At 38.9% G+C, this 26,243-nt stretch overlaps 1 protein-coding gene across 3 annotated transcripts in view; it reads left to right on the top strand.

The window, feature by feature from the left end:
- AHCTF1 (AT-hook containing transcription factor 1) overlaps positions 1 to 26,243 on the top strand; it is a 97,261-nt gene that overhangs the window by 44,995 nt on the left and 26,023 nt on the right. For 2 of the 3 annotated variants that reach the window (XM_050771586.1, XM_050771568.1), the window contains exons 16-26: positions 321 to 425; positions 1,295 to 1,388; positions 3,158 to 3,281; positions 3,442 to 3,498; positions 4,324 to 4,470; positions 6,300 to 6,487; positions 14,641 to 14,785; positions 14,862 to 14,993; positions 15,781 to 15,931; positions 24,137 to 24,287; positions 24,574 to 24,681. In XM_050771586.1, the coding sequence (XP_050627543.1) occupies positions 321 to 425; positions 1,295 to 1,388; positions 3,158 to 3,281; positions 3,442 to 3,498; positions 4,324 to 4,470; positions 6,300 to 6,487; positions 14,641 to 14,785; positions 14,862 to 14,993; positions 15,781 to 15,931; positions 24,137 to 24,287; positions 24,574 to 24,681 (1,402 nt within the window). The remainder of the gene's footprint in view (positions 1 to 320; positions 426 to 1,294; positions 1,389 to 3,157; positions 3,282 to 3,441; positions 3,499 to 4,323; positions 4,471 to 6,299; positions 6,488 to 14,640; positions 14,786 to 14,861; positions 14,994 to 15,780; positions 15,932 to 24,136; positions 24,288 to 24,573; positions 24,682 to 26,243) is intronic. The other variant, XM_050771577.1, reaches the window with a different exon arrangement.

Below are 26,243 nucleotides of genomic sequence, written 5' to 3'. Positions count from 1 at the left end.
GTAATGTGTAAATTTGAGTTCTAGAATTAGCTAAATGAAAGTGTAGCTGAGGTGGAAGTGTATTTACCTAAAATGTCTATTTTAGGGAGTGACTTACTTATTTTAGCATTTTGGAGATTTGCTTGACATCATTTTGGACCAAAGTAAACTAGATACAAAGGTGAATTAGTTCAAGAGAGATACATATATCTTGAACAAATACATGTATGTAAAATATATATTTACATATATATGTAAATTACCAAGTGATTAAGTTTGAAAACTGTGGAGCATCTTGATTTTTTTTGTGAGTAAACAACTGATGTTAACTCTCTTTACAGGACTGATAGACTTAAGCAATAAGTTTGTGGTTTCCCACCTCATCTGTCAATATGCACAAGTGGTTCTTTGGTTCTCTCATTCTGGGCTTTTACCAGAAGGCATAGGTAAAATATTTGCTTACTCTATAAGTATTAATTAAAACATTCTGAATCTTTATAATTTTGTTATTGTATTCTAATGCTTTGGGTTTCTTTTCTTCCACCTCACTTAATTTTCTCCTTAATTTAATTTATGCTTACCTTCTTTTCTTACATTTTCCTTACTTTGTATCTTCATCCTGTGCCTGCCACACAGTGCTCATACATGTTTATTGGATTGAATAACATTTAGAAGGAAAACAAATTTGAGAAAACACAGCTCCTGAAAATGAGTTCAGCAGTATTACTAGCTGTTATTTAGATCCATAGAACTATAGTTTCTATAACTCAGTTTTCCCGTTTCCTGATAATGGTCCTTTTAATATGGTTACTAATATTTCTTCAATTAAATAACCCCTTTTATCTAGTAATTTATGCCAGTACCATTTGACTTGTGCTATATTTGTTTAGAATATAACTTGTAAAACCTTCGCTTTCTTGCATTTCCAGGAAGCCGTTAGATTTTATTTAGAAGTGCCTCTGCCACTGTACATAATTGTTGATCTTATTTTTTCATAATCCTCTTAAATTTTGATTTGTAGTGAACATGTCTTGCTTTCAAATTATTATTTGTGCCTAAGGAGTAAAGTTATTTAGAACAGTTTCCGGGGTTTTAAGCCACCATCCATGTTGTTAGACTTTCACGACAGATCATTTTCTCACTTGCGCATCTGTAAATGAAAAGATATGTAGTAATATTTTATTACTTAAATATAACCACCCTGTGGGTTAACCAGGGGTTGCTGTAAATATTAAATTACAGTAAAATATTAATATGTATTGTTGAGATATTTTGGAAATATTACCAGCTTTTTTCCCAACTCTTAAAAATCTAGATGATTCTGTGCAGTTGTCAAGGTTATGCTACAACTACCCTGTAATTCAGAACTACTACACCAGTCGTCGCCAGAAGTTTGAGCGTTTATCAAGGTACTAGTAAAACAATTTTAGAAATTACATCTGTAAGAAAAGTTTCTCAGAACAGTGTTCGGCGTGTGACAAAGTGATTGAATGGGTAGAATTCTCAGTAAAGTGTCAGAATTTGCTATTACCATTACTATTTTATTTCTCTCTTTTTTAAAAAAAGCGTACACGAATGGCCTACTTAGTTCCTTTGAAATAAAGAAGCAAAGGTAATAGACAAAGAAAGAGTGGTGTTTAGAGTCTGGACCGCACTTCTGGAAATAGTCGTCTTCCTCAGGTTGCAATGACAAAATTACAAAGCATGTAACATTAGAGCAATGATTCACAAACGTTGATTCCAGGTTTCTTACACCCGAATCACCTGGGAATCAGTACTTTAAAATCTGTGCCAGCTACGCCGGGCGCGGTGGCTCAAGCCTGTAATCCCAGCACTTTGGGAGGCTGAGACGGGCGGATCACGAGGGCAGGAGATCGAGACCATCCTGGCTAACCTGGTGAAACCCCGTCTCTACTAAAAAGTACAAAAAACTAGCCGGGCGAGGTGGCGGGCGCCTGTAGTCCCAGCTACTCGGGAGGCTGAGGCAGGAGAATGGCGTAAACCCGGCAGGCGGAGCTTGCAGTGAGCTGAGATCCGGCCACTGCACTCCAGCCTGGGTGACAGAGCGAGACTCCGTCTCAAAAAAAAAAAAAATCTGTGCCAGCTGTAATTCTGATGCATGGCAATTGTGGGAACCAGTGCTTTAGAATGACCAAGTTAGGAGAGTGAGCATTAGCTTGGAAGATTGATTAGGATATTTTACAATTCTAGATCTGTTATTTCCTAAGTGTATATCCTTGGCGCTTTGTTATGCTTTCTAATCCTATTTGTTATATAAGTTATGAAGTCAGTATAAAGCTAAATAAAATAATGTGTGCAGGGCATCTAGTGCAGTGCCTGACTCGTTGGACAACCTCAAAGAGTAGTAGGTGCTGCGTCTCTTCACAATTAGAAAAGGAAGTAAGGGAAAAAAAGAAGAGAAAAGAAAAGGAAACAGGGACAATATTTGCATGTCACATCATAGGCGCTCAGTAATAGATATTTGAGTAAAGGAATCACTGAGGATAAAAGACTAACCCAAGTGATGAAACAGAAACTTTAACTTTCTGTCTTTGAACTTCAGTATTTTCACTATGCTGGGCTTTATACTGTATGGTAGTTTGCTTAATATGGTGAAAAATAGAATGGTCACTGGCTAGGTGGACCACCTGGGGACCTTACCTTGACTGACTGGCTTGCTGATGACTGAACTGGAGGCAACTTAAGGGCTTATCCGACTAACTCTCCTTGATGTCTGTAGTTCTCATCATGCTAACTAGGGTCCAATTCCCAATTCTCTTCTCTCTCTCTCTTTTTAGAGACAGGGTCTCTGTTGCCCAGGCTGCAGTGCAGTGGCATGTGTATAGCTCACTTTAAACTCCTGGGCTCAAACGATCCTCCTTCCGCATCCTCCTGAGTAGCTAGGACTACAGGTGCACACCACCATGCCCAGCTAGTTTTTGTACTTTCTTTAGAAATGGGGTCTTGCTTTGTAACCCAGGCTGGTCTCAAACTCCTGACCTCGAGTGATCCTCCTGCCTTAGCCTCCCAAATCACTGGGATTACAGGCATAAGCCATCATGCCCAGACTCTTCTGTCTTTGAGAGTTGGGATTGTTACTTTTAATATTTTGATGCTGGTTGCTTTGATATTAATTAACAGTGATATTAAATAAGTCTTAACTTTTCCCTGATTGCAGAGGGAAGTGGAACCCCGATTGCTTGATGATTGATGGACTGGTTTCTCAGTTAGGAGAGCGAATTGAGAAGTTGTGGAAACGAGATGAAGGAGGCACAGGAAAATATCCTCCTGCTAGTCTACATGTAGGTTTGCAGTAATGTGCTATCACTTAGAGTCTACAAAGCTGGGGAGGGAGGAGACATGCTTAGCTGCGTGTCTGGCACAGACTTGGGAAAACAAGAAGCATGAATGAATGAATGACCTTATAAGATCCACTGAAGGTTTTATCTCTTTGTTTTATAGGCAGTACTTGATATGTACCTATTAGACGGCGTTACTGAAGCAGCCAAACATTCTATCGTATCCTTTTAAGTTTTATCCAGTGTTTATGTATTATTAAAATTATAAAATTTCAAGAGTAGTAGAAACCTGACATATCTAATGTGATCTCAATTGCAAGGTTGAATTTTGGTTTTGTTTTTTTAAGGAGGTATTAAGCCAGGATCTGTTGTTTGGGCTCAGATGGCCTATGATTAACCTAAAACTATATGCACAATGTTGTTTTATATTTGTTTTTCTAGGTATAGGGTACTTGGGCTTTTATCAGATACTTAAATGTGTCCAAGACACTCAAAAAGTTAACAACAGTTGCTCTAAAATACTACTACTAAGTGGTCTCTCTCAGTGGCGTTAACCTCTGTGCTGGAAATGAATACATTATAAGTTAGTGTGATATTACCTTAGGTGTTATTTGAGTCCTGTAGTCTTTGTGATAATATTTTTGTGCTAATGTTAATTACTTAGTCTAAAAATGTGTAATTCCATTTATAATTTACAAGCTAGATGATGTCTGATTAAGCTGCCATCTTTTGCTGGATCACTAGAAATTTGCATATATCTTTGTTTCTTATTTACTGAGCTACTGACTTCATAAAAATTCACTTTATCTCCTTTGTGGTGCTGGTAATAAAATACTGAGAATGAATGGAGTTGGTGTGGGACCAGTTTTACCTACATTTACTAAAACTATCCTCTCATTGCTGACTCTCCATGACGGCTTTTAAACACTAAAAACGGGCCTTTCAGGTCTCTTTTAATGCTACATTTTGTTGCTACGTATTGTAAATATATATGTAGGAGGTTTTTGTTGTTGTATTTTATTGTCCTTAATCTGCTTTTTCAAAGACCATTTATTTGCTACTTGATATTATGTATTCCTTTCCCAACAAAACGGACACTCCCATTGAATCTTTCCCAACTGTATTTGCCATTTCTTGGGGCCAAGTTAAACTTATTCAGGGTCTTTGGTTGATAGATCATAATGACTTTGAGGTAAGTCTATTCACTTACAGCTTAAACTTCCATGAATTACTAGAATTTTAGAAAATACACATAATTTAAATTGATATTAAAAGATATGATACAGTCTACTTTTTTTTTTTTTTTTTTTTTTTTTTGAGACGGAGTCTTGCTCTGCCGCCCAGGCTGGAGTGCAGTGGCCGGATCTCAGCTCACTGCAAGCTCCGCCTCCCGGGTTCCCACCATTCTCCTGCCTCAGCCTCCCGAGTAGCTGGGACTACAGGCGCCCGCCACCGCGCCCGGCTAGTTTTTTGTATTTTTTAGTAGAGACGGGGTTTCACCGGGTTAGTCAGGATGGTCTCGATCTCCTGACCTCGTGATCCGCCCGTCTCGGCCTCCCAAAGTGCTGGGATTACAGGCTTGAGCCACCGCGCCCGGCCTGATACAGTCTACTTCTAAAAATAGTTGAGGAAGGACTCAGTTTAATCAGTATCTTTACCAAGCACTATTTTAGAAGGCAAGAATATAAATGTAACAATTCAGAACCCAAGATTTCTTACCGTTTAAAGAAGGACACTACTAAGTAATTATGATAGTGCAGATACAGTGATTGTTATATTAGAGATATGTTTGGGGTGTTGGGGGAACCATGGAAGGCAAGATTTGGCCTTGATGTGTGAAATTGGGGATGGGACGATCTTATAAATTAGTGTGATACAGTCTCAGAGGTGTCAGGTTTTTGATAAGGCTTTTATTCTTTAAAATACAGTTATCACTCAGTATCTGGGCGGAATTGGTTTCGGGATCCAGAAACATACCAAAATTCACAGAGGCTCGTGTCTCTTACATAAAATGGCATAGTGTTTGCATATACCTTATGCACATCCTCTTGTATACCATCGGCCCTCTCTGTCCATGGATTCCACATCCGTGGCTTCAAGCCACAGATCAGAAATACTCGGGAAAAAACTGGGTCTGTGCTGAATATGTACAGACATTTTTCTTGTCACTATTTCCTGGACATTACACTATAACAGTTATTTACGTGGTATTTACATTTCATTGGGTATTTTAAATCATCTCTAGATCACTTATAGTATCTAATACAATGTAAATGCTGTGTGAATAGTTTATTCTGTATTGTTTTTATTTGTATTATGTTTTATCGTTATACTGTTACTTTTTATTCTTATTTATTTATTTTGAGATGGAGTCTCGCTCTGTCACCCAGGCTGAAGTGCAGTGGCGTGATCTTGGCTCACTGCAGCCTGTGCCTCCCGGGTTCAAGCGATTCTCCTGCCTCAGCCTCCCAAGTAGCTGGGAATACAGGTACACACCACCCTGCCTTGCTAATTTTTACATTTTTAGTAGAGATGAGGTTTCACCATGTTGACCACGCTGGTCTTGAACTCCTGACCTCAGCTGATCTGCCCACCTCAGCCTCCCACAGTGCTGGGAGTATAAGCATGCGCCACTGCACTTTTTAATTTTTTTTTAAACTTACTTTTGTTTGTTTTAGAGACTGAGTTTTGCCATGTTGCCCAGGCTGGTTTTGAACTCCTGAGCTGAAGCAGTCCGCTTGTCTCAGCCTCCCTCCCAAAGTGTGGAGATTGCAGGCATGAGCCACCGCGCCCAGCCTTATTTTTGCAAATGTTTTCTGTCTGCACTTAGTTCAGTCTACAGATATGGATCCTGTAGATACTGAGAGGCAACTCTATATACCACAGATTAAAGTAGATTTTTTCAGCTTATATTTGAACGGTCTTACCTTGATTTTTGTGGTTTTTTAGTGTTAGGTTTAGCTGCTTTGTCTAAATGTATAGGATTATGTTTATATTTAACACTTTTCATGTTATTTCCAGAGTGGTTTGGATCTTTTGTTTCATCCAGCTACTGCGAAACCTTTGTCATGGCAACATTCAAAGATTATTCAGGCATTCATGAGTCAAGGCGAGCATAGACAGGCCCTCAGATATATTCAGACAATGAAGCCGACAGTGTCCAGTGGTAGCGATGTTATCCTTCACCTCACTGTTTTGCTTTTTAATAGGTAAGTACATCTTTTGAAAGTATAAACTCCTTATCATATCTGTTAATAAAATGGAATTGATGAAATAGATAATGGCAATACACAGTTGGCCCTTAAGTCAGTATAAGTCAGTCCTTTGTATTAGTGGGTTCTGCATCGATGCAGATTGAAAATACAGTATTCATGGGATGTAAAACCTGCATATGTGGAAGGTCAGCTTTTCATATACATAGGCTCTGCAGGACCAACTTTGAAACTTGAGTATGGGTAGATTTTGGTATCCTTGGGGATCCTGGAACCAGTCCCCCCACGGATACTGAGGGACAACTGTATAATATTTTACTTTGTTGCATTACTTATTGGTCTTTCAGTGTTAAGGAAAACATACAACACCTTTTATCTAGAATAAGATAAGTACCTTGAATAAAAGGAAGGGGTGCCAAATTGAGATTTACAGTTATATTTGTTGCTAATTGACAACATTGACAGTTGTCCTGCCTGGACAGCTGAGGGTTTAGTATGCTGAAAAGGAGTCAGGAATAGAGAGGAAGAATGAAGTGATACAGAGTTGCAGATTGAGAATTTGTATTCAGTAGTGGTACGCTGATATTTTTGTTAATATTGGTTGTTTGAGTATTGGAATTCTTTGTATTTGAATTTTGTCATTGCATTTGCCCTATTGCATCCTCATAGAAAGAAAATCTTAATTTAAGGAAGTGTCTGATTTCACGTCTTAATACTTCAACCAGATTTGAGCAAGTGATATCTTTGTTTCTTCTTTTTGCAGATTTTAATGTTCTCTAATCAGTGTATTTGCCATTTACATAATAATGATTATTACAGTCTCACCTACATAGTAACTGTGAGAAAGCTAAATGGCATGATTGGAAGTACAGTGGTGTGGTTATTGGGTTTTCTTATGAACTAAGCTGGAGACGTTGCTTGGAGCTGAAATTCCTTACTAGGCTTACTTTATACCACTTTTATTGGTTTTATTCAACCCTATTGATCGTTTTTATATTTTTAGAAATTACTTTACCTCACTGTGTTATATATGAACCAATTATCAATTCTGCGTCAGCACTCTGAAAGTTACATTTTCTTGGTTCTCTTTGGTTAAATAGCATGTACTTCTAAGGATAAGAGGGTAAGATCTACAAATTTCAGGCAGAAGAAAAGTTTTGAAGTTTAATAATAGATTGATTAGACATAGAACCTTAACAGTAATGAATTAGCAAGTACTTGTTGAAATAATCTGGCTTAGCAAAAATGTTTAGATAGCTTAATAAATCTAGAATCAATACTGAAATTTTTTCTGAGATCAAAATTGTAGTTTCAAGAAGATTTACTGTAAGAACAATAATTTAAAGAAGTTAAATGTGATAACTTGAATAAATGGGTTAAGCATTATAGTACTGGGTTGGAAACCGGCATATAAATTTTTTTCATTTGCATATACCTCTCACTCTTTAGTGATGTTAAAGTGTTGATACTTATCACTAATGCTTACATCAGAAGGGCAAGTGTTGGAACTTTGGAAGAAACATGTTTGGAAGTTTGCTGATTTTTTTCCTTCTTTTGATTCCAAGTGTCCTCCTTTAATTCATCCAGAGCATGTTTCTCTGATTTGCTGGGTTCTCATTTCCTTTACCTTTGCCATATAGTAAACAAACACTAATAAATAGTTTAATTTCTAAACCTTATTTCTCTTAAGTTGGAAAAAGTCTCAGTTATCGATTCCCCAGAAAACTAGCGCATTAAGGCTCCTATACATTAAATACAGAAATAAAAACAACCACTCAAAATTCTATTTGTGAGATAGCTTGTATTCAGATTTAAGAAATGTTTAAAAATAATTACTAGTCCTGTAAAATAGAGAATGACGTGAGTGTTGCTAAAAAGTCAGAGAACGCTGTTGGAAGTACAGGTGATAGTTTTTATTGAAGCACCTTAGGAGAAAGCTGCTTAAATGTTTGAACTGATAATTTTGCAAAAGGCAGCCGTGTTTATTGCCCAGGAGATTATATAACAGCATACTTTACACTTCACTTTTATCAGAGAGAAGCAAATAACAAGAAAACAAGCTGATTTACAAGGACTTATTCAAGAAAACAAAGTTTCTGAGTATCTCCCGCGGTCATACATAATCACCTAATTTGTTCAAGTACCTACAACTCTAGTCCAGCAGTGTTTAATCAGTATGTCCTTGAACCATGGATAGAGGTTACATTTGGGAAATTTGAACTAAAAGTCAAAGAAGTTAGGCTGCGTCATGGTCTAACACTCAAATGATTTGATTGCATAAAGACAGTTGAAATGGCTGAAAAAGTTTTAATATTTAAACCATCAAACACTAACACTCTCCCCACACTCACCGTCCTGACGGTACACCCTCACTTCTGACCTGAGGAGGTTTTGCCCTGTTTTGAACTATTTATTTATGTTAGTGATATTGTTTATTAATTTGCACCCTTACAAATAATGTTATTGAAACAGCCACTTATTGTAGCAAAGATGTTAAGAGCAAAATCTTTGGACTCAAATAGATTTGGATTTAAATCTAAACTATGCCACTTTCTGAAATAGGATCAAAAGCAGTTTAGTTATCCTCTCTGATTCTGAGTTTCCTCATTAAGAGCATCTTTGCATTTCTCTAAAACTTCATGCTGGTAGCTTTTCAGTTTTATGAGCTGTGTGTACGGACATACCATCACAACTGTGGCGTGGCTGTTTTACGTGCAAATTAACCATGATGCACTGTACAGTGACAGACTGATAAATAAAGACTATAGATAATTCAGCTACTAACACTGATTATTCAGTCTTAGGATTATAAATGTACAAGAAACCTGAAAAATCCTTTTGTATAGGCATAATTTTTCTTCTTTCTATGTTATGTGGGTTTATTTTGCTGTACTTTTTTTTTTTTTTTTTTTGAGATGGAGTCTCGCTCTGTCGCCCAGGCTGGAGTGCAATGGCCGGATCTCAGCTCACTGCAAGCTCCGCCTCCCGGGTTCACGCCATTCTCCTGCCTCAGCCTCCCAAGTAGCTGGGACTACAGGTGCCCGCCACCTCGCCCGGCTAGTTTTTTGTATTTTTAGTAGAGACGGGGTTTCACCGTGTTAACCAGGATGGTCTCGATCTCCTGACCTCGTGATCCGCCCGTCTCGGCCTCCCAAAGTGCTGGGATTACAGGCTTGCGCCACCGCGCCCGGCATTTTTGCTGTACTTTTAACTCAGGTTGGGTGATTGTTTCATTTTCAGCTTTTTTTTTTTTTTTTGGTAATACAAAAATATAAATCGAATGTCCTACATAGCACCTTAGCAGCATCCCACCATTTTAATAGATGATTCTGTTCTAAATATTTTTAAATTTTCATTATGGTTATTTATTTTCCCTATGATTTAGAAGTTTTAATTTACAAATAATGAATTTAAAAAATTGTGTTGTTGGCTAATTATATTGTAATCATATAATGTGATCCATGTGGTACCTGACCTGTAAAATTTTGCTAAGACTTGCTCTGTTTAAAAGTAATAATAATAAAGGCCAGGCACAGTGGCTCATGCCTGTAATCCCGGCACGTTGGGAGGCTGAAGTAGGAGGATCACTTGAGCCCAGGAGTTCAGGACCAGGCTGGGCAACATAGGGAGACCCTGCTTCTTCTCCTTTTTTTTTTTTTTTTTTGAGACAGTCTTGCTCTGTTGCCCAGGCTGGGGTGCAGTGACACGATCTCGGCTCACTGCAACCTCTGCCTCCCAGATTCAAGCGATTCTCCTGCCTCAGCCTCCCGAGTAGCTGGGATTATAGGCGCCCGCCACCACGCCCAGCTAATTTTTGTATTTTTAGTAGAGACAGGGTTTCACCATGTTGGTCAGGCTGGTCTCCAACTCCTGACCTCAGGTGATCCGCCTGCCTCAGCCTCTCAAAGTGCTGGGATTACAGGTGTGAACCTCCTTGCCCAGCCAACCCTGCTTCTATTTAAAAAAATTTTTTGGGGTAAGACTTGATTTACCCACTGATAAGTACTCAATGTATTCTCCATTTAATAGGTGAAATGTTAAATATATTTGTCCCCATGATCAAGTTTGTTCGTTGCATGGTTTTAATCTTTCTGTGTCCTTAATAATTTTTTTTCCTGGTCTGTTTTGTGAGTTACTGAGTACGCGAAGTTGCTAACACTAATGGTGGATGTCTCAGTTCCTCACAGTATTGCCAGCTTTTTGTATTTTGAATTTTAGGTACATAAGAGTTTTAGTTTGTTCTTTTTAAAAATGACTTTTAAAATTATTATATGGTAACCTTCTTTATCATGAATAATTGTTAGTGTAGACACACAATCTTTTTTATTTATATCCTGTATGTGTCTTTCCCCAGTCTTTTTACTTTACTCTAGTCACGAGAAATCAGTGCTTGGTTGTTTACCTCTCTTGAATGTCTTTTTGTATTGTGGTCTCCACCGTGCATTTTATAATGCATGTTTATATTTCGTCTAGCACGTTTAGAGAGTTTGCCACAGGATGGGTTTTCAGTCTATCTTTGCTGTATTGCTGAGAACCCCCATGCATTCCTTATTAAAATGACTTCTATATATTTTACTGCCAACATGCTAGCCTAGCCTTTCATAAATTAATTTTCTTACTCTTCTTCCTAGCATCATTATTGTCTTCTGTAGGAAGAAAGAGAATAGTGAGGATTTGGAGACTTTGTTTTCAAACATTTGCTAAGTGTTGGCAATGAATTTCTTGAAGTTGAAAGTGTTTTCCTGCTATGGGGGAAACTGGGAAAGAACATAATCATTTGTCATTTGTTGTTAAAAATACTCTGTATACGATTATTAAATATTTGGTAAATCATAAAATAAGTTTCTTATTCCTGCTAGTATGTCTGAGCAACTGGGAGTAGATATCACAGTTTAAAGTGGAAATTTTTTTTTTTGAGTTGGAGTCTCGCTGTGTCCACCAGGCTGGATGGAGTGCAATGGCGCGATCTAGGCTCACTGTAACCTCCACCTCCTGTATTCAAGTGATTCTCCTGCCTCAGGCTCCTGAATAGCTGGGATTACAGGCATTGCCACCATGCCTGGCTAATTTTTGTATTTTTAGTAGAGACGGGGTTTCACCATGTTGGTCAGGCTGGCCTCCAACTCCTGACCTTATGATACGCCCACCACGGCCTCCCAAAGTGCTGAGATTACAGGCGTGAGCCACCATGCCCGGCTTAAAGTGGAAAATTTTAAAAATATATAATGCCTATGGGCTGGGGGAGAGACATATTATTTATTTTTGATGATAAGCTATTTACATGCTTCAGTGTTTTAAGAGGTAAGAACGATGACATAGTGAATTCCCAACTGCCTGTTTCCTCTTAGTACCCAGTACTGTGAATAACTTCTAGTGTATTCTTCCTAAGATCTTCTAAACAAATGTTAACAAATGCCTATATGTTCTCTCCCACTAAACCCTTTTAACAAATAAAAACAGTACACTGTATATACCCTTCTGACTGTACACCCTTGTGCAATATACTTTTTTTCACTTTAGTTTGGTGCTAATTTTATAATTACATAAAGGATTTGCTTTTTAACTGTTGCATAGTAGTTCATTATTTGGATGGCTGTACCTTTATTTTTTTAATTAGTTCTCCCTTTTTTTTGGCGGGGTTGGGGGAAAAGAGTCTCACTTGTCACCCAGGCTGGAGTGTAGTGGAGCGGTTTCGGCTCACTGCAACCTCCGCCTCCCGGGTTCAAGCCGATTCTCCTGCCTCAGCCTCCCAAGTAGCTGGGATTACAGGCATGCGCCATCATGCCTGACTAATGTTTGTATTTTTAATAGCGACAGGGTTTCGCCATGTTGGCCAGGCTGGTCTCGAACTCCTGACCTCAGGTGATCAATCCACCTATCTCAGTCTCCCAAAGTGCTGGGATTACAGTCTTGAGCTGCCACACCTTGCCCTAATTATTAATAGTTCTCTGTAATGAACATTTAGGTTGTTTCGACCTTTAGCCATTTTAAACAATGCTATGATGAATAACCACACATATTGCACATGTGCCAATTTATAGAATAAAATCCTAAGGTGAAAGGATGTTTGCCCTCGTAATTTTGGTAGTTTAATTTTGACAAGTAGGGCAAATTGCCCTCCATCAAGGTTATGCCAACTTAATCCTCCTCTCAATTACCATGTGCTATGTTTTTTATCAACACAGTGTACCAGGTATTTTTTGTCTCTTCATCTCATAGGTAAAAATGGTAGTTTTAGTATGTTTGGTCTCACTATAATAATAAAAGTATCTGTTTTTAAAAGAGCTATTTCTTTTGTGACCTGCCCATTAAAATCTTTGGCTTTTTTTCCTGTGTTGTTGGGATTTATCTTACTGATTTATAGCCGCTTTGTATACATTAGAGAAATCAACCTTGTTGTGAAATTTAATAATGAAATGTTCATTTTATTCTGTTTTTCTTTGTTCAAAAATGTTCTGCTTTTAAGGTTTCTAGATTTTGGTTTAGGGAAAAATGACCATATTTCTGTGCACATGGACACACAGATGAACACTCTTCTACACTCAAGTTATAATGATTCCACTGTCTAGTAAGAGAAGTACGAGGCAATTTCGGATGTAAATTTTTAGGGAATACCTCTACACATTGTGCTTCTTGACTGTTGGCCTGTATAAGCCCTGTGGAATATGTGAAAATATTCTAGTCCCAGAACAACAAAATTAGCAGATGGCCCTGATCTGCCAAGAGTGGTACCGTTTGCTTCACCGAGTAACTCTGTGTTCACAGACAGTCTGGGGCGGTGCAGGCTTGCCATTTTTATTCTGCCTTGGAAGTCGTCAGCCTCTCCAAAAATTTTAACTGCCAGAGTAATCACTACCATTCTTAGTGTATATCTTCAGAACTTTTTCTTTTCTATTTAAATAAGTATGTAAACAGAATTTTTATTGGTTAATTTTTAAAATTATCATTTTCATACTGTTTTTAACTTGCTTTTTAAAAAACTAATGATTTTCCAAGTTAATACATATTTTCCTCATATAGGGCTACATCATAATTCATTGTTTCACCATATATTCTTTTTTTTCTTGTTCTTCAAAAAGAGAATCTTGCTCTGTCTGCCAGGCTGGAGTGCAGTGGCATGATCATAGCTCACTGCAGCCATGACCTCCTAGGATCAAGCAATCCTCCCACCTCAGCCTCCTGAATAGCTGGGACGACAGGCACACACCACCACGCTGGGCCAATTTTTGTATTTTTTGTAGTTAGGGTCTCATCACATTGCCCAGGCTGGTCTTGAACTCCTAGGCTCAAGTGATCTGCCCGCCCTGGCCTCCCAAAGTGTTGGGATTACAGGCATGAGCCACTATGCCTGGCCCTCACTATATATTCTTATACTTAATCTTTATGCAATTTTTGCTGGTGTTTCTGTAGACTGTATTCTTTGCATTGGGATCATTGGGTCCTGACCTATATCTAATTATAATTTTTATAGATATGCTCAAGTGAACCTTCAAGACAATGCTGTTGGTGGGGTATGAGTTGAACACTGGCATTTAAACAAATAAATAATAATAAAAAAACCTCCCACCTGATTCTGGGAGACTTCTGTGTAAGAAACACTCCTTCATTTAAATGATCTTATTGCCCACCAAAGGACGTCTCAGCACCTCTGCATGGTATCTGAGACTGCCACAAGTTCTCCAATCTAATCTTGCTGCAAATCAACCAAAAAACATCTACTGCTAAGCTCTGCTCTCCCTTCCCCATGAACACAGTGTGCTTGATTCCACGTGTAGGTCTCTGTCTTTCCCACACTTCCCACTGAGTGTCACTGCTTTAAAAGCCTGACGTTCCTCTGTCACACCACACCAGTCATTCAGCTCTATCCAGGCCACATTCGTTTTTTGTCTTCTTTGAAGCTTTGTGTACTTTGCGTTTTTATTATTTTATGTCTAAAAAGCAGCACAAAATTCTTTAAACATGTCATTTTACTGACATTATTAGCAAGATTCTTTATGCAATACTTAGTATTCAACAAATTTTTTAAAGTACTTTTAAATTATTTGTAAAGATACTTTACAAAGTATCTTTGAGATTCTACGTTTAGATTTCTTGTTTTGTACATTTAAATAAATTTTTCTAAAACTAAACTTTGATAAATATGCTTTCAGATGCATGGTTGAAGCCTGGAGTTTTTTGCGGCAACATTGCAATAGGTTGAATATAGAGGAGTTACTAAAGCACATGTATGAAGTCTGTCAGGAAATGGGCTTAATGGAAGATTTACTGAAGCTGCCGTTCACAGACACTGAGCAGGTAATTACTTACCCGTGTAAACTTGTCAGAAATTCAAGGTAAATTGGTAGTTGACAGTCTATTTTGTTCTTTTTAGGAATGTTTAGTGAATTTTTTACAGTCCAGTGCCAGTGTTCAGAATCATGAATTCCTTTTAGTGCACCATTTGCAGCGTGCCAATTATGTGCCTGCCTTGAAGCTGAACCAAACTCTGAAGATTAATGTTATGGTATGATTCAAGTTGTCTTATTATGGGGGATAAGAGAATAAGGAAAACTGGAGACTTTTTTGGTTTGTTATATAAGAGATTACAGTTTGGTAACCACTGTGCCTAGCATTACTTTGAATCCTCAGTTATCTCTGTAACAGAATTGGGAACACGGTATTACTACCTGATTCTTTTATCTATGCCATTTGCATTCTGATGTCTGCCTACAATAATGCCATTTCAGTCAGGGAAAACAAAAGGAAGATGTAGAGGCCAGCAATAGGAGTTACATAGTACAAAGATCATTGTGTGGTAGAGGAGGACGTAGAGGCCAACAGTAAGGGTCATATAGTACAAGATCATTGGACTTCGAGGGTCAGACTAATTCTTCATTCACTCTGTGTGCTTGGGACACACTCTCAGTCTTGGTTTTATCAACTATAAAATGATAACGTCTCCTTGTGAGGTGGTTTTGAGGATGCACAGAGATGTGTGTAAAGTAGAATGTTGCCTGACACGTATGGAGGCTTAATAACCATTGTTTTTATTAGTTGTGAAGAACAAAGGCTTGGTAGCAGAGATTTGGAATTTATTGATGGGTAAGGATTGATAAAACAATTAGATATGTGGATGAAGTTCTTGGTTTGGAAAAATGGATATGTAGGTAGGAGGAAGATATTTTTGGATATTCGTAGTTTTATTTTAAATGGTAGAATTTTATTTATTAAATATATTTTATTTTAAATATAGAATTATAGCACCTAACATTTTGAAGGTTAAATTTCTTATCAATTTTGATATTTAATAGAATGATCGTGATCCTCGTTTGCGGGAGAGATCACTGGCTCGAAATTCTATATTAGACCAGTATGGAAAAATCCTTCCTAGAGTCCATCGAAAATTAGCTGTTGAACGAGCTAAGCCTTATCATCTGTCAACATCATCAGTTTTTCGATTAGGTAAGAATTTCATTGAAGAATATCATAATCTATTGGATCAAAAACGATACTGAATAATTACTTTTCTGAAACCACCTTAAATTTAGCTACTTTCGCTAACACTCACAGGCATGCCTTGGAGATATTGCTGGTTTGGTTCCAGATCACTGCAATAAAGTGACTATCACGATAAAGCTAGTCTTCTCAATTTTTGGTTTCCCGTTGCATAATGTTTACACTATACTTTTAAGTGTGCGGTAGCATTATTCTTAAAACCAGTGTGCATACCTTAATTTTGAAATGCAATATTGCTAAAAAATGCTAACGATCATCTGAGCCTTCTGTGAGGTGTAATCCTTTTGCCAATAGAGGATCTTGTCTCAGTGTTAATGGCTGCTGACTGATCAGCATGGTGATTACTGAAGGTTGAGGTGGCTGTGACAGTTTCTTATGATGACACAGTGAAGTTTGCCATGTCAGTTTACTCTTCCTTTCACTAGAGTTTCTCGGTAGCATGTGATACTGTTTGATAGCATTTTAGCCATAGAACTTTCAGAATGAGTCAGTCCTCTCAAACCTTGCCTCTGCCCTGTCATCTTAAGTTTATGTAATATTCTAAATGCCTGTTGAGTAACAAACTACTCTATAAGAAGGCAGGTTTTGGTCAATCGGACTTTTTATTATTTGGCTTCTAAGTAAGGAGGACAACACCGGGAGGATTCTCCAAAGCCGTGTCCAGCTGAGGGAGAGTGACAAGAGGGTTTTCTGGAGAGGGGAGAGGTTGTGTTGTTGTATGTGAAGGAGTGGTCCCGGTTGTGTAGACTTAGTTATTATGTCAGTATATAGGTCTCTGTCATGGTAAGGAAGCTGTAGCACCTCCTGGGGTGGAGACTTTAGTATGGTGGTAAAGAAAGTTCATTCTGGTTTATCTATAATATAAGTTGTTGGCCTGTCAGGAGATGGTTTTAACAAAGTAGGTGACTAATATTTTACATAGGGTTTAGGAAGAAACCGGCTAAATAGCGGGAGGCTGTAAAAAGGCTGATAGTTGATTAAATTTCTGTAATCCTGGGAAACTCTCTGTTTACAAATTTTCTCCCTGGAGATACGTCACTCGTCATTCTTGAGGGCTGAGAGATGGAGGTCAGTTTTTTTTGTAACTTTTTAATGTTGATCAGGGATGCGTGTCTAGAGATGTTAAAGGAGTGAACATTTTTAGATGCTAAATTTAAATATATTTCAAGATCTCAGGATAGGTTGTAATGGCTGGTATTGTTGTAATAAGAGCAGCTATAGTTGAATTTTTTAAATTTGGAAGATACAGATTTTATTGAGAGGTTCAAGACGTAGGGATAAGTTCATGTTAAACAGGGTGAAGGGAAGGAATCCAAGGCAGCCTGGCAGTGGGGTATATATTTTTTTGGGTGGCCGTTTCATGGCCACCACGTCAGGTTGGTTAGAAAAATGAGCCACCACCCTTTTTAGTGGTCCTAGCATTTGGAAAGTGCTCCCCCAGCTAGCTATTTCCTGCCATTTATGGGACAGATAAGTCAAAAGGTTTAGCAGGTTAAGCAAGGCTACAGTGGGAGCAGCAGTCACTTTTTGTTTGCTTAGCATGTAGAGGAATACATGCCTCAGAGGGACATGTATTTGTCTGAAGATAGAGACATTTAATAGTATGTTATTTGGCTTTAGGTGTCGTCTTTATATACGGGAGACAGAGGCCCACATCAAAGATAGTCTTAGTCTCTTTAGTCAGCTGAAATTTTATCATAAGTTGTTGGCATGTCTACTTGTATATACTAGAAACTGGAGTTTGGCACTCTTTGTCGTGAGTTTTATTTAGTGGGTTGTCTCTATTATTAAAAAATATTTTAAAATGCTAAATATTTTAAAATACTGTTTTTAATATTGAAATATGAATGGTGATTGTGTCAGGACAGTAGTGAGTTGTATTGAGGTGACAGGTGGTAGTGTCAGAAGCAGCAGCCGGTACCTCCCTTTTGGGTCAGACTTACTACACTGACAATGTCACTTACTACACTGACAATGTCACTTACTACACTGACAATGTCACTACACTGACAATGTCACTTACTACACTGACAATGTCACTACACTGACAATGTCACTTACTACACTGGCAATGTCACTTACTACACTGACAATGTCAGTGTAGTAAGTCTGTGTTGAATGAATATCATAGTGCCTGTATATTTGACCTACAGTTGAATAGTTTAGTAGGACTTACACAGTAAGTAGTATTTACTATAGATGTGTTAGTCAAGGTGACATAAGGAACGTTTTTGTGGAGGGGATAACTGCAGGAAAGGGGAGCTTGCTCCAGTTTTGTGGGGTGAAAATGAAGTTTGAGGTCACCACAAATTGCATGGCTTGGACAAGCTAGGCTTGTGGGTGTCTATCGTATATTCAGTATTGGGACAGATTATTTCCCTTTGCTGTGATGCAAGAGAAATCGACTAGTGTATTGTCTCTAGTATATTTAGTACTGGGACAGATTCTTTCCCTTTGCTATGATGCAGGAGAAATTAACTAATGTATTGTCTTTCCAGAGACCGTCAGTCACAGTAATAAAAGGGACTGAACGGTAGAGGGAGAAAGAGTTTATTTTTTATATGGTAATTTATCACCAGTTAAGATTTTTTTATTTTACAGAAGAGTAATGAGTATGGAGAGTTCTGTAAGGGGGAAAGTTTGAATATATCGAGTATGGCAAGGGCACGTTTTACTTAATGTGTAATATTCCTTCCCCGGAAGTCAGAGACTGGCTTATAGGAATAAGTTGAACCTAGTAGAGCCTGATCTGAGGGCTCTGGTGCAGCATCACTCAGGAATGATGGTTTTTAGGGTCTGAGCCCCTGAATTTTAGGAGAAGAGTGAGTGGTTAATAGCACATGGTCCAAACAGAGTTTAGTTGGTCCGGAGGTGATTAGGATTTTTGAATCTTACGGTGAACCCGGTCTGTAGGTTAATATGGGTGAAGCTTAACCTCAGTGGGAACTAGTAGACTGTGGTTTCACATATTTTGAGAGTTTGTATGTTTTAAAATCGACAGCATGTTTTACTGCCCTCTCGGTCTCAACAGCAGCTCACGTTGAAGGTTCCATCATGCCAAGCAAGCTCTTCTATATAGTAATCGGAAAGGGCCAAGTCCCACTCCCTTTCAGCACCCGTGATAGTGTGATGGGAAGGAGCTTTACTCAGTTTTTGAGTTCCCTGGCATAGTTTGGCTAGCATGACCCTTATGGTGTTATTACTATGCTTGACCTTTTTAGATGACTGAGATTTCTTAAGTTGTGTGTAACCTCCTCTATTAAATTTCCAGGGCAGAGGACACCCCCTGAGTAACTTTGTAAATGAAGGCAGTTTTGTTGTCACTCTGGATTGGTCAGAGTAAGCCAGAAACCCCAAGACGATGTCTTTGATTAAAACTCTGACAACCTCGTTTGTCTTTTTGTGTGTGACAAGGGAAGGCTTTTATTTAGCCAGTAAAGGTGTCTACACTAGTAGGTACCTGAAGTTTTCGGGTGCTGGGGCATCACTGTAAAGTCTTCTTGTCAGTCTTTTCCTGGCGTGCCACCCCAGCTGACAGCTTAGGTTAGTGGAGGCACAAGGGAGCCCGATCTGGTGTTATGTTGTACAAATTGGAGACACCTGTTAGATCCTTGCTGTTTTATCTTTTAGATCAGGTATCTTTATTAACTAATTGCATAAGATTTGTTTTGTTTTTTACCATGATGTGATGATCTATGACCATATTTAGTTATAGACCACCCTAGGTTTTTGGGAATCTAGATTTTTTTTTCTTTTTTTTTGTCATTAATAGTTCATCCTTCTGAATCTAAATGTGGAAAATACCCTTCCCATTTGGCTTTAATTCCAGAGGTGAACACTTGTGGAGTAGGATGTCTGGGATCAGGGTCATTTGTAAAGTTCACATGTTTGGGTTGTCTTTTTAGTAGCTGTATCTTTAGGTTATTATTATTTTTAATAACCTAAAATTTTTATTTTTTATTTTTTTGGTGACCCTGGCAGTAGGCCACCGCTACCCTTTTAGGTAACTGTACTGCTGCCTCTAATAGCTGTAATATTTTTAATATGATTAACCTCCTTATTGTCTGCAGTCAGTAGGCCTCAAAAAAAAAATGCACTGTAGGCATGGATTACAGAGAAAGCATACTTAGAGTCTGTGGAGACGTGATGGCCTTAACCTGTCCTGAAGACAAGGCTCTATCTAGTCAGGGATTGTAGGCTGTTAGCCTCCTTAACTCCAGGTGAGGACAGCATTGTATGCTTTGTTTTTCTCGGCCCCTTTTTATGATGTTACTCTGATTTACAAACAAAGACTTTGTTAACTTCAGAGTTCTGAAAGGGTTTGTTTTTTATGTCCTTTTGACTAGAATACATTTTACCACCAGTGGTCGAGGATTTGTGTAGGGGCAGTTCCTGATTTTAGGTCCTTTTGAGGAGAATACATTTTACCACCAGTGGTGGAGGATTTGTGTAGGGGCAGTTCCTGGGAGGTGGGCAGGAGCATGGCAGGATTAAGCATCTGGCACACCTTGATGTGGCTGCCTCTTAGTTTAAGTTTCTGTTGTAACATCCTCCCCTCAGGAAGCAAATGGTGTCTCTGTTTTTAGCACTCTGGATAACTGAGGACCTAGACCATTAATGTCTGAGCCATGGTTTGTTTTTAAGCTTTTCTCATTACTAGGCAACTTGTAACCACTGTCCTAAGACATGGGGGCCATTTCGTGGCCACCATGTCAAGCTGGTTAGAAAAATGAGCCACCACCCCTTTTAGTGGTCCTCGCATTTGGGTAAGTGCCCCCCCCGCTAGCTGTTTCCTGCCATTTATGGGACAGATAAGTCCAAAGGTTTAGCAAGGTCAGCAAGGCTACAGTGGGAGCAGCAGTCACTTTTTGTTTGCTTGGTTAGTTGTTTTTAGTTTTTTGAAGGCTCAGTTGTATTGTTTATCTCATTTAAAAGGGTCTGATTCCGGCTCTTGTAGCTTTTTATAAAAAGGCTTTGTTAAAATACCCAAATTGGGGGCCGGGCGCGGTGGCTCAAGCCTGTAATCCCAGCACTTTGGGAGGCCGAGACGGGTGGATCACGAGGTCAGGAGATCGAGACCATCCTGGCTAACACGGTGAAACCCCGTCTCTACTAAAAAATACAAAAAACTAGCCGGGCGAGGTGGCGGGCGCCTGTAGTCCCAGCTACTCGGGAGGCTGAGGCAGGAGAATGGCGTAAATCCGCGAGGCGGAGCTTGCAGTGAGCTGAGATCCGGCCACTGCACTCCAGCCCGGACGACAGAGCCAGACTCCGTCTCAAAAAATAAATAAATAAATAAAAATAAAAATAAAAAAATAAAATACCCAAATTGGGAATTTATATATGACAGAATCCGGCCATTTTCAAGAATTTTGGGTTCTGAGGAGGCGGTATTTGATACACAACCGTTTTCCTGTCCTGGGAAAGACACCCGGTCCCTGAGAAAGTAAATAGCCTCGGGCTTTTTTTTTTTTTTTCCCCAAGGTTTTTTTGTGTGTTTTTTTTTTTTTTTGAGACGGAGTCTCGCTCTGTCGCCCAGGCTGGAGTGCAGTGGCGCGATCTCGGCTCACTGCAAGCTCCGCCTCCCGGGTTCACGCCATTCTCCTGCCTCAGCCTCCCGAGTAGCTGGGACTACAGGCGCCCACAACCGCGCCCGGCTAATTTTTTGTATTTTTAGTAGAGACGGGGTTTCACCGTGGTCTCGATCTCCTGACCTTGTGATCCGCCCGCCTCGGCCTCCCAAAGTGCTAGGATTACAGGCGTGAGCCACCGCGCCCGGCCTTTTTCAAGGTTTTATACCCTCTTTTAGCTAGAAAGTTTAGGGTATTTTTACCAGATTCCTCTTTAGAGGAGCTAGTAATTAAAATACCGCTTACGTATTATACTTTTCTCTTTTAAATGTGAAATTCCCGTAATCCCTGGAGACCCTCCATCTGTTTACACTTTTATCATTTCAACACTGTAGATTCCATCTCAAGAATCCACTTGTTTGTCTTTCTGTAAGAAGCAATTCCTCTTTTATTCATGTTTTATCATGAGATTACAGCAATTTATCACATCTTTAGTCTGTTTTTGTTTTTTTTAAGAGACAAGGTCTTAGTCTGTCACAGACACTCTAGTACCGTGGCATGATCATAGCGCATTGTAGCCTTGACCTCCTGAGCTCAAGTGATCCTCCTGCCTCAGCTTTCCGAGTGGCTTAGACTACAGGTGTGTGCCACCATGCCTGGCTATTTTTTGTAGAGAGGGCCTCACTGTGTCGCCCAGGCTGTTGTCAAACTCATGGCCTCAGGTGATCCTCCCACTTTGGCTTGCGAAAGTGCTGGGATTACAAGCATGAGCCATCATGCCTGGCCCAGGCTCTGCTTCTTTCTAGTTCTCTTGCTCTTTCCCCCATATCTGCGGTTGTTTTCTCCACTGAAGTCTTGAAGCCCTCAAAGTTATTCATGAAAGATGGAATCACCTTCTTCCAAACTCCTCTTATTGTACAGTTTGACTCCTCCCAGGAATTATGAATGTGCTGAATGGCATCTAGAATGGTGAATCCTTTCCAGAAGGTTTTCAAAGGACTTTGTTCAGATCTCTCAGAGGAATCACTCTGTGACAACTATAGCTTTATGAAATGTATTTCTAAATTATATCTTGAAAATCGAGATGACTCTGTGATCCAGGGTTACAGAAAGGATGTTGGGTTTTCTTGCCTGCTAACAGCATTCGTCTCCCTGTACATCATCAGAGTTCCTGGGTGACCAGGTGCATTATCAGTGAGCAGTAATATTTGAAAAGACTTTTTTTTTTCTGAGTAGTTCTCAACAGTAGGCTTAAAATATTCGGTAAACCATGCTGTCAACAGATGTGTTTTCATCTAGGCTTTTTCCATGGATAGAAGGCAGGCATAGTAGATTTCCCATCATTCTTAAGGGCCTTGAGATTTTTGGAATGGTGATTGCTTTTAATTTAAAGTCATCGAGTATATTAACCCCTAACTGCAGAGTCACCCTGTCCTTTGAAGCCAGGCATTGACTTCCCATTCATGTGTTCACTGAAGTAGCACTTTTAATTTCCTTCAGGTTCTTTTTTGCATTTACAACTTGGCTAACTGGCATAAGAGGTATAGCTTTTGATTTAAAGTCATGGACATGCGACTCTTCCTTTCACATGAACACCTGAGGTCTTTGTAGGGTTATTTGTTGGCTTAATTTTTAGATACTGTCAGTCTCAGGGAATAAGGGAGGTCCTTGGGGAAAGGGAGAGACAAGGGGGAACAGCTAGTCAGTGGAGTAAGTACATGCTGATGAAAAAATGGTGCCAGTAGACTTGCTGGACACAGGGTTGCCACAGACCTTCAATTTGTTTAAAACAAAACACATGGCTGGGCACGTTGGCTCATGCCTGTAATCCCAGCACTTTGGGAGGCCGAGGCAGGTGGATCATGAGGTCAGGAGATTGAGACCATCCTAACTAACACGGTGAAGCCCCGTCTCTACTAAAAAATACAAAAAGATAGCTGGGCATGGTAGCGGGCACCTGTAGTCCCAGCTATTCGTGTGGCTGAGGCAGGAGAATGGCGTGAACCCGGGAAACAGAGCTTGCAATGAGCCGAGATCGCACCACTGCACTCCAGCCTGGGCAACAAGAGCGAGACTCTGTCTCAAAAACAAAAACAAACAAATAAAAAATACAAAAATTAGCAGGGCATGGTGGCGCATGCCTGTAGTCCCAGCTACTCAGGAGGCTGAGGCGGGAAAATCCCTTGAGCCTCGCAGGCAGAGGTTACAGTGAGCCAAGATCATGCCACTGCACTCCAGCCTGGGCGACAGAGCAAGACTCCGTCTCAAAAAAAAAAAAAAAAAAAAAAAAAATTAGCCGGGCATGGTGGCTATGCGTGTAATCCCAGCTACTTGGGAAGCTGAGGCCAGAGAATCGCTTGAACCCAGGAGGCAGAGGTTGCAGGGAGCCGAGATCATGCCACTGCACTCCAGCTTGAGTGACAGCAAGACTGGTCTTAAAAAAACAAAAATTATATATATAATTTTTAGCTACTCTTACCACGTAATGTGTGGTTGTTTTTTGTAATCATTCTTTCATATGCTTTGATTAAAATCCTGTTTGTTAGAGATGCAGTTAATTCTAACATTCTTCATTTTACAGTTTCTAGACCCAAGCCATTATCAGCAGTTCCAAAGCAAGTTGTAACAGGAACTGTGTTGACAAGATCTGTTTTCATCAACAATGTGTTATCTAAAATTGGAGAAGTCTGGGCAAGCAAAGAACCTATAAGTAGCACCACACCTTACAATAGGTACGTTTTCTTACATGTTTCATGGTCACGCTGCTTGTTAATCTTTACTGGACATCAGCATCCACTCTCATTGCCTAAGTTTATTAGTGTTAGTGTATGTAAACAAGATAAACTGTTTCTTAGAAGAATTTTTAAAAACCTTTAAAAGTGAAATGTTCATTGTTATTTGTAAGCAATGCGGAAATGTACAAAGTAAAAAGAAATGAAAACCCTTTGTTCTCCCATCTAATCCACGTGTTACCAGTGCTCCTTGTGATACATTAGAAGTAAATCTTTATTTTTGTAGTTCAAAAATAGAAGAACCATCTCCTATAGTGTATTCGCTCCCAGCTCCGGAGCTGCCTGAGGCGTTTTTTGGAACACCAATTTCAAAAGCATCACAAAAAATTTCTAGGTAAGAATTTATTAAATCATTCTTAGAGACACAATGTTAGTTGGTAATTACAATTATAATTTTTAATTATCTTTAACATTTTATAGACTATCTTAAATTATTAAATGAATATTTTAATGTTTGCTTTTTATTATACTTTGGGCAGCAGTAATTTTAGGAAATTTTACATCAGGTAGTGTACTTAAAACATTTGTTTAATAATTTCAGACTGCTTAGTGGACAGGAGTGAAGTTTGTCTCATGAGCAAACTATTAACTTACTTTCCTTGTTACCTCCTTGTTACTAGACCTCTAAATGAAGGTTGTTTTTATACTTAGTTACAAATTAATCTTGGGTAGCTCACTGAAGCTTTCTTCTGTTCAGCATTGCCTACTAAAATGTCTTGTGTTGCTTCAGATGCAGCACTTTTACATCTTACCTGTGGTGTTACAAAAATAGTTAACTTGAAGTTTTGTATCCAAGATGAAATTGTGATTGCAAGTATTTACTTACGAGCATTGGTTAGTTGAAAAGTGTTCATAATTATCTACCACAGAGAACAGAGTATGTATCTTAATGTATTGATTATTCTTAATATGCCCAGGATCATTGCAAATTTTTTATTGTTTTATCATGGACAAAATTACATTGTTTAAAGTATTTATAATGATTATAGATAATCATTACAAGATTATCTGAATTTTTGATATTAAGAAAAAGATACTTGAGGTAAGATCATAGAAAGAACTGAGGCCAAAAGTATAGAGTGTAATAATAGACATATTTTAAAGGTTGAAAGGATTTTTAATGGCCTCAGGTCCTTAAAGAAGTGTTATGAGAATTTTTTTTTTTTTTTTTTTTTTTTTTGAGACGGAGTCTTGCTCTGTCGCCCAGGCTGGAGTACAGTGGCCGGATCTCAGCTCACTGCCAGCTCCGCCTTCCAGGTTTATGCCATTCTCCTGCCTCAGCCTCCCAAGTAGCTGGGACTACAGGCGCCTGCCACCTCGCCCGGCTAGTTTTTTGTATTTTTTTAGTAGAGACGGGGTTTCACCGTGTTAGCCAGGATGGTCTCGATCTCCTGATCTCATGATCCGCCCGTCTCGGCCTCCCAAAGTGCTGGGATTACAGGCTTGAGCCACTGCGCCCGGCCGTGTTATGAGAATTTTTTAAAGCCAGCATTAGCTCAGATGGAAGAGAGCCAATTGGGTTTTGAATATTTACCTTATGTGTTTTTCATACTGAGTTTGCATTACTGGGTAGACAGTATATCTTGCAATGAAATACAGCAAAATAGATAACATCCGTGGGTACATCATATAGTAAGGCTAAAGTGCTAATTTATGAAATTGATATTTTTATGTGATATAGGATGCATTCTTTATAGGGATTATAGTAAAAAATATATTAGCTCTAACAAGTAAAAAGTTACATAAATCAATTTTTTAAATACCACTGTAGATTTTTGTATATAACCTTGCAGATAGTAATGACATCAGAAAAGGTTAGTTCTGAAAGAATATTTGGTCTCAGGATTGAAGACCTGAGACCTAGTGCAATATTTCACATTTCATTTAGAAAATACC

This window comes from Macaca thibetana, chromosome 1, assembly GCF_024542745.1.
Source record: "Macaca thibetana thibetana isolate TM-01 chromosome 1, ASM2454274v1, whole genome shotgun sequence".
Lineage (NCBI taxonomy): Eukaryota > Metazoa > Chordata > Mammalia > Primates > Cercopithecidae > Macaca > Macaca thibetana.
The sequence above is the reverse complement of the archived record's forward strand: the minus strand, read 5'-3'. Positions and strand labels throughout refer to the sequence as shown.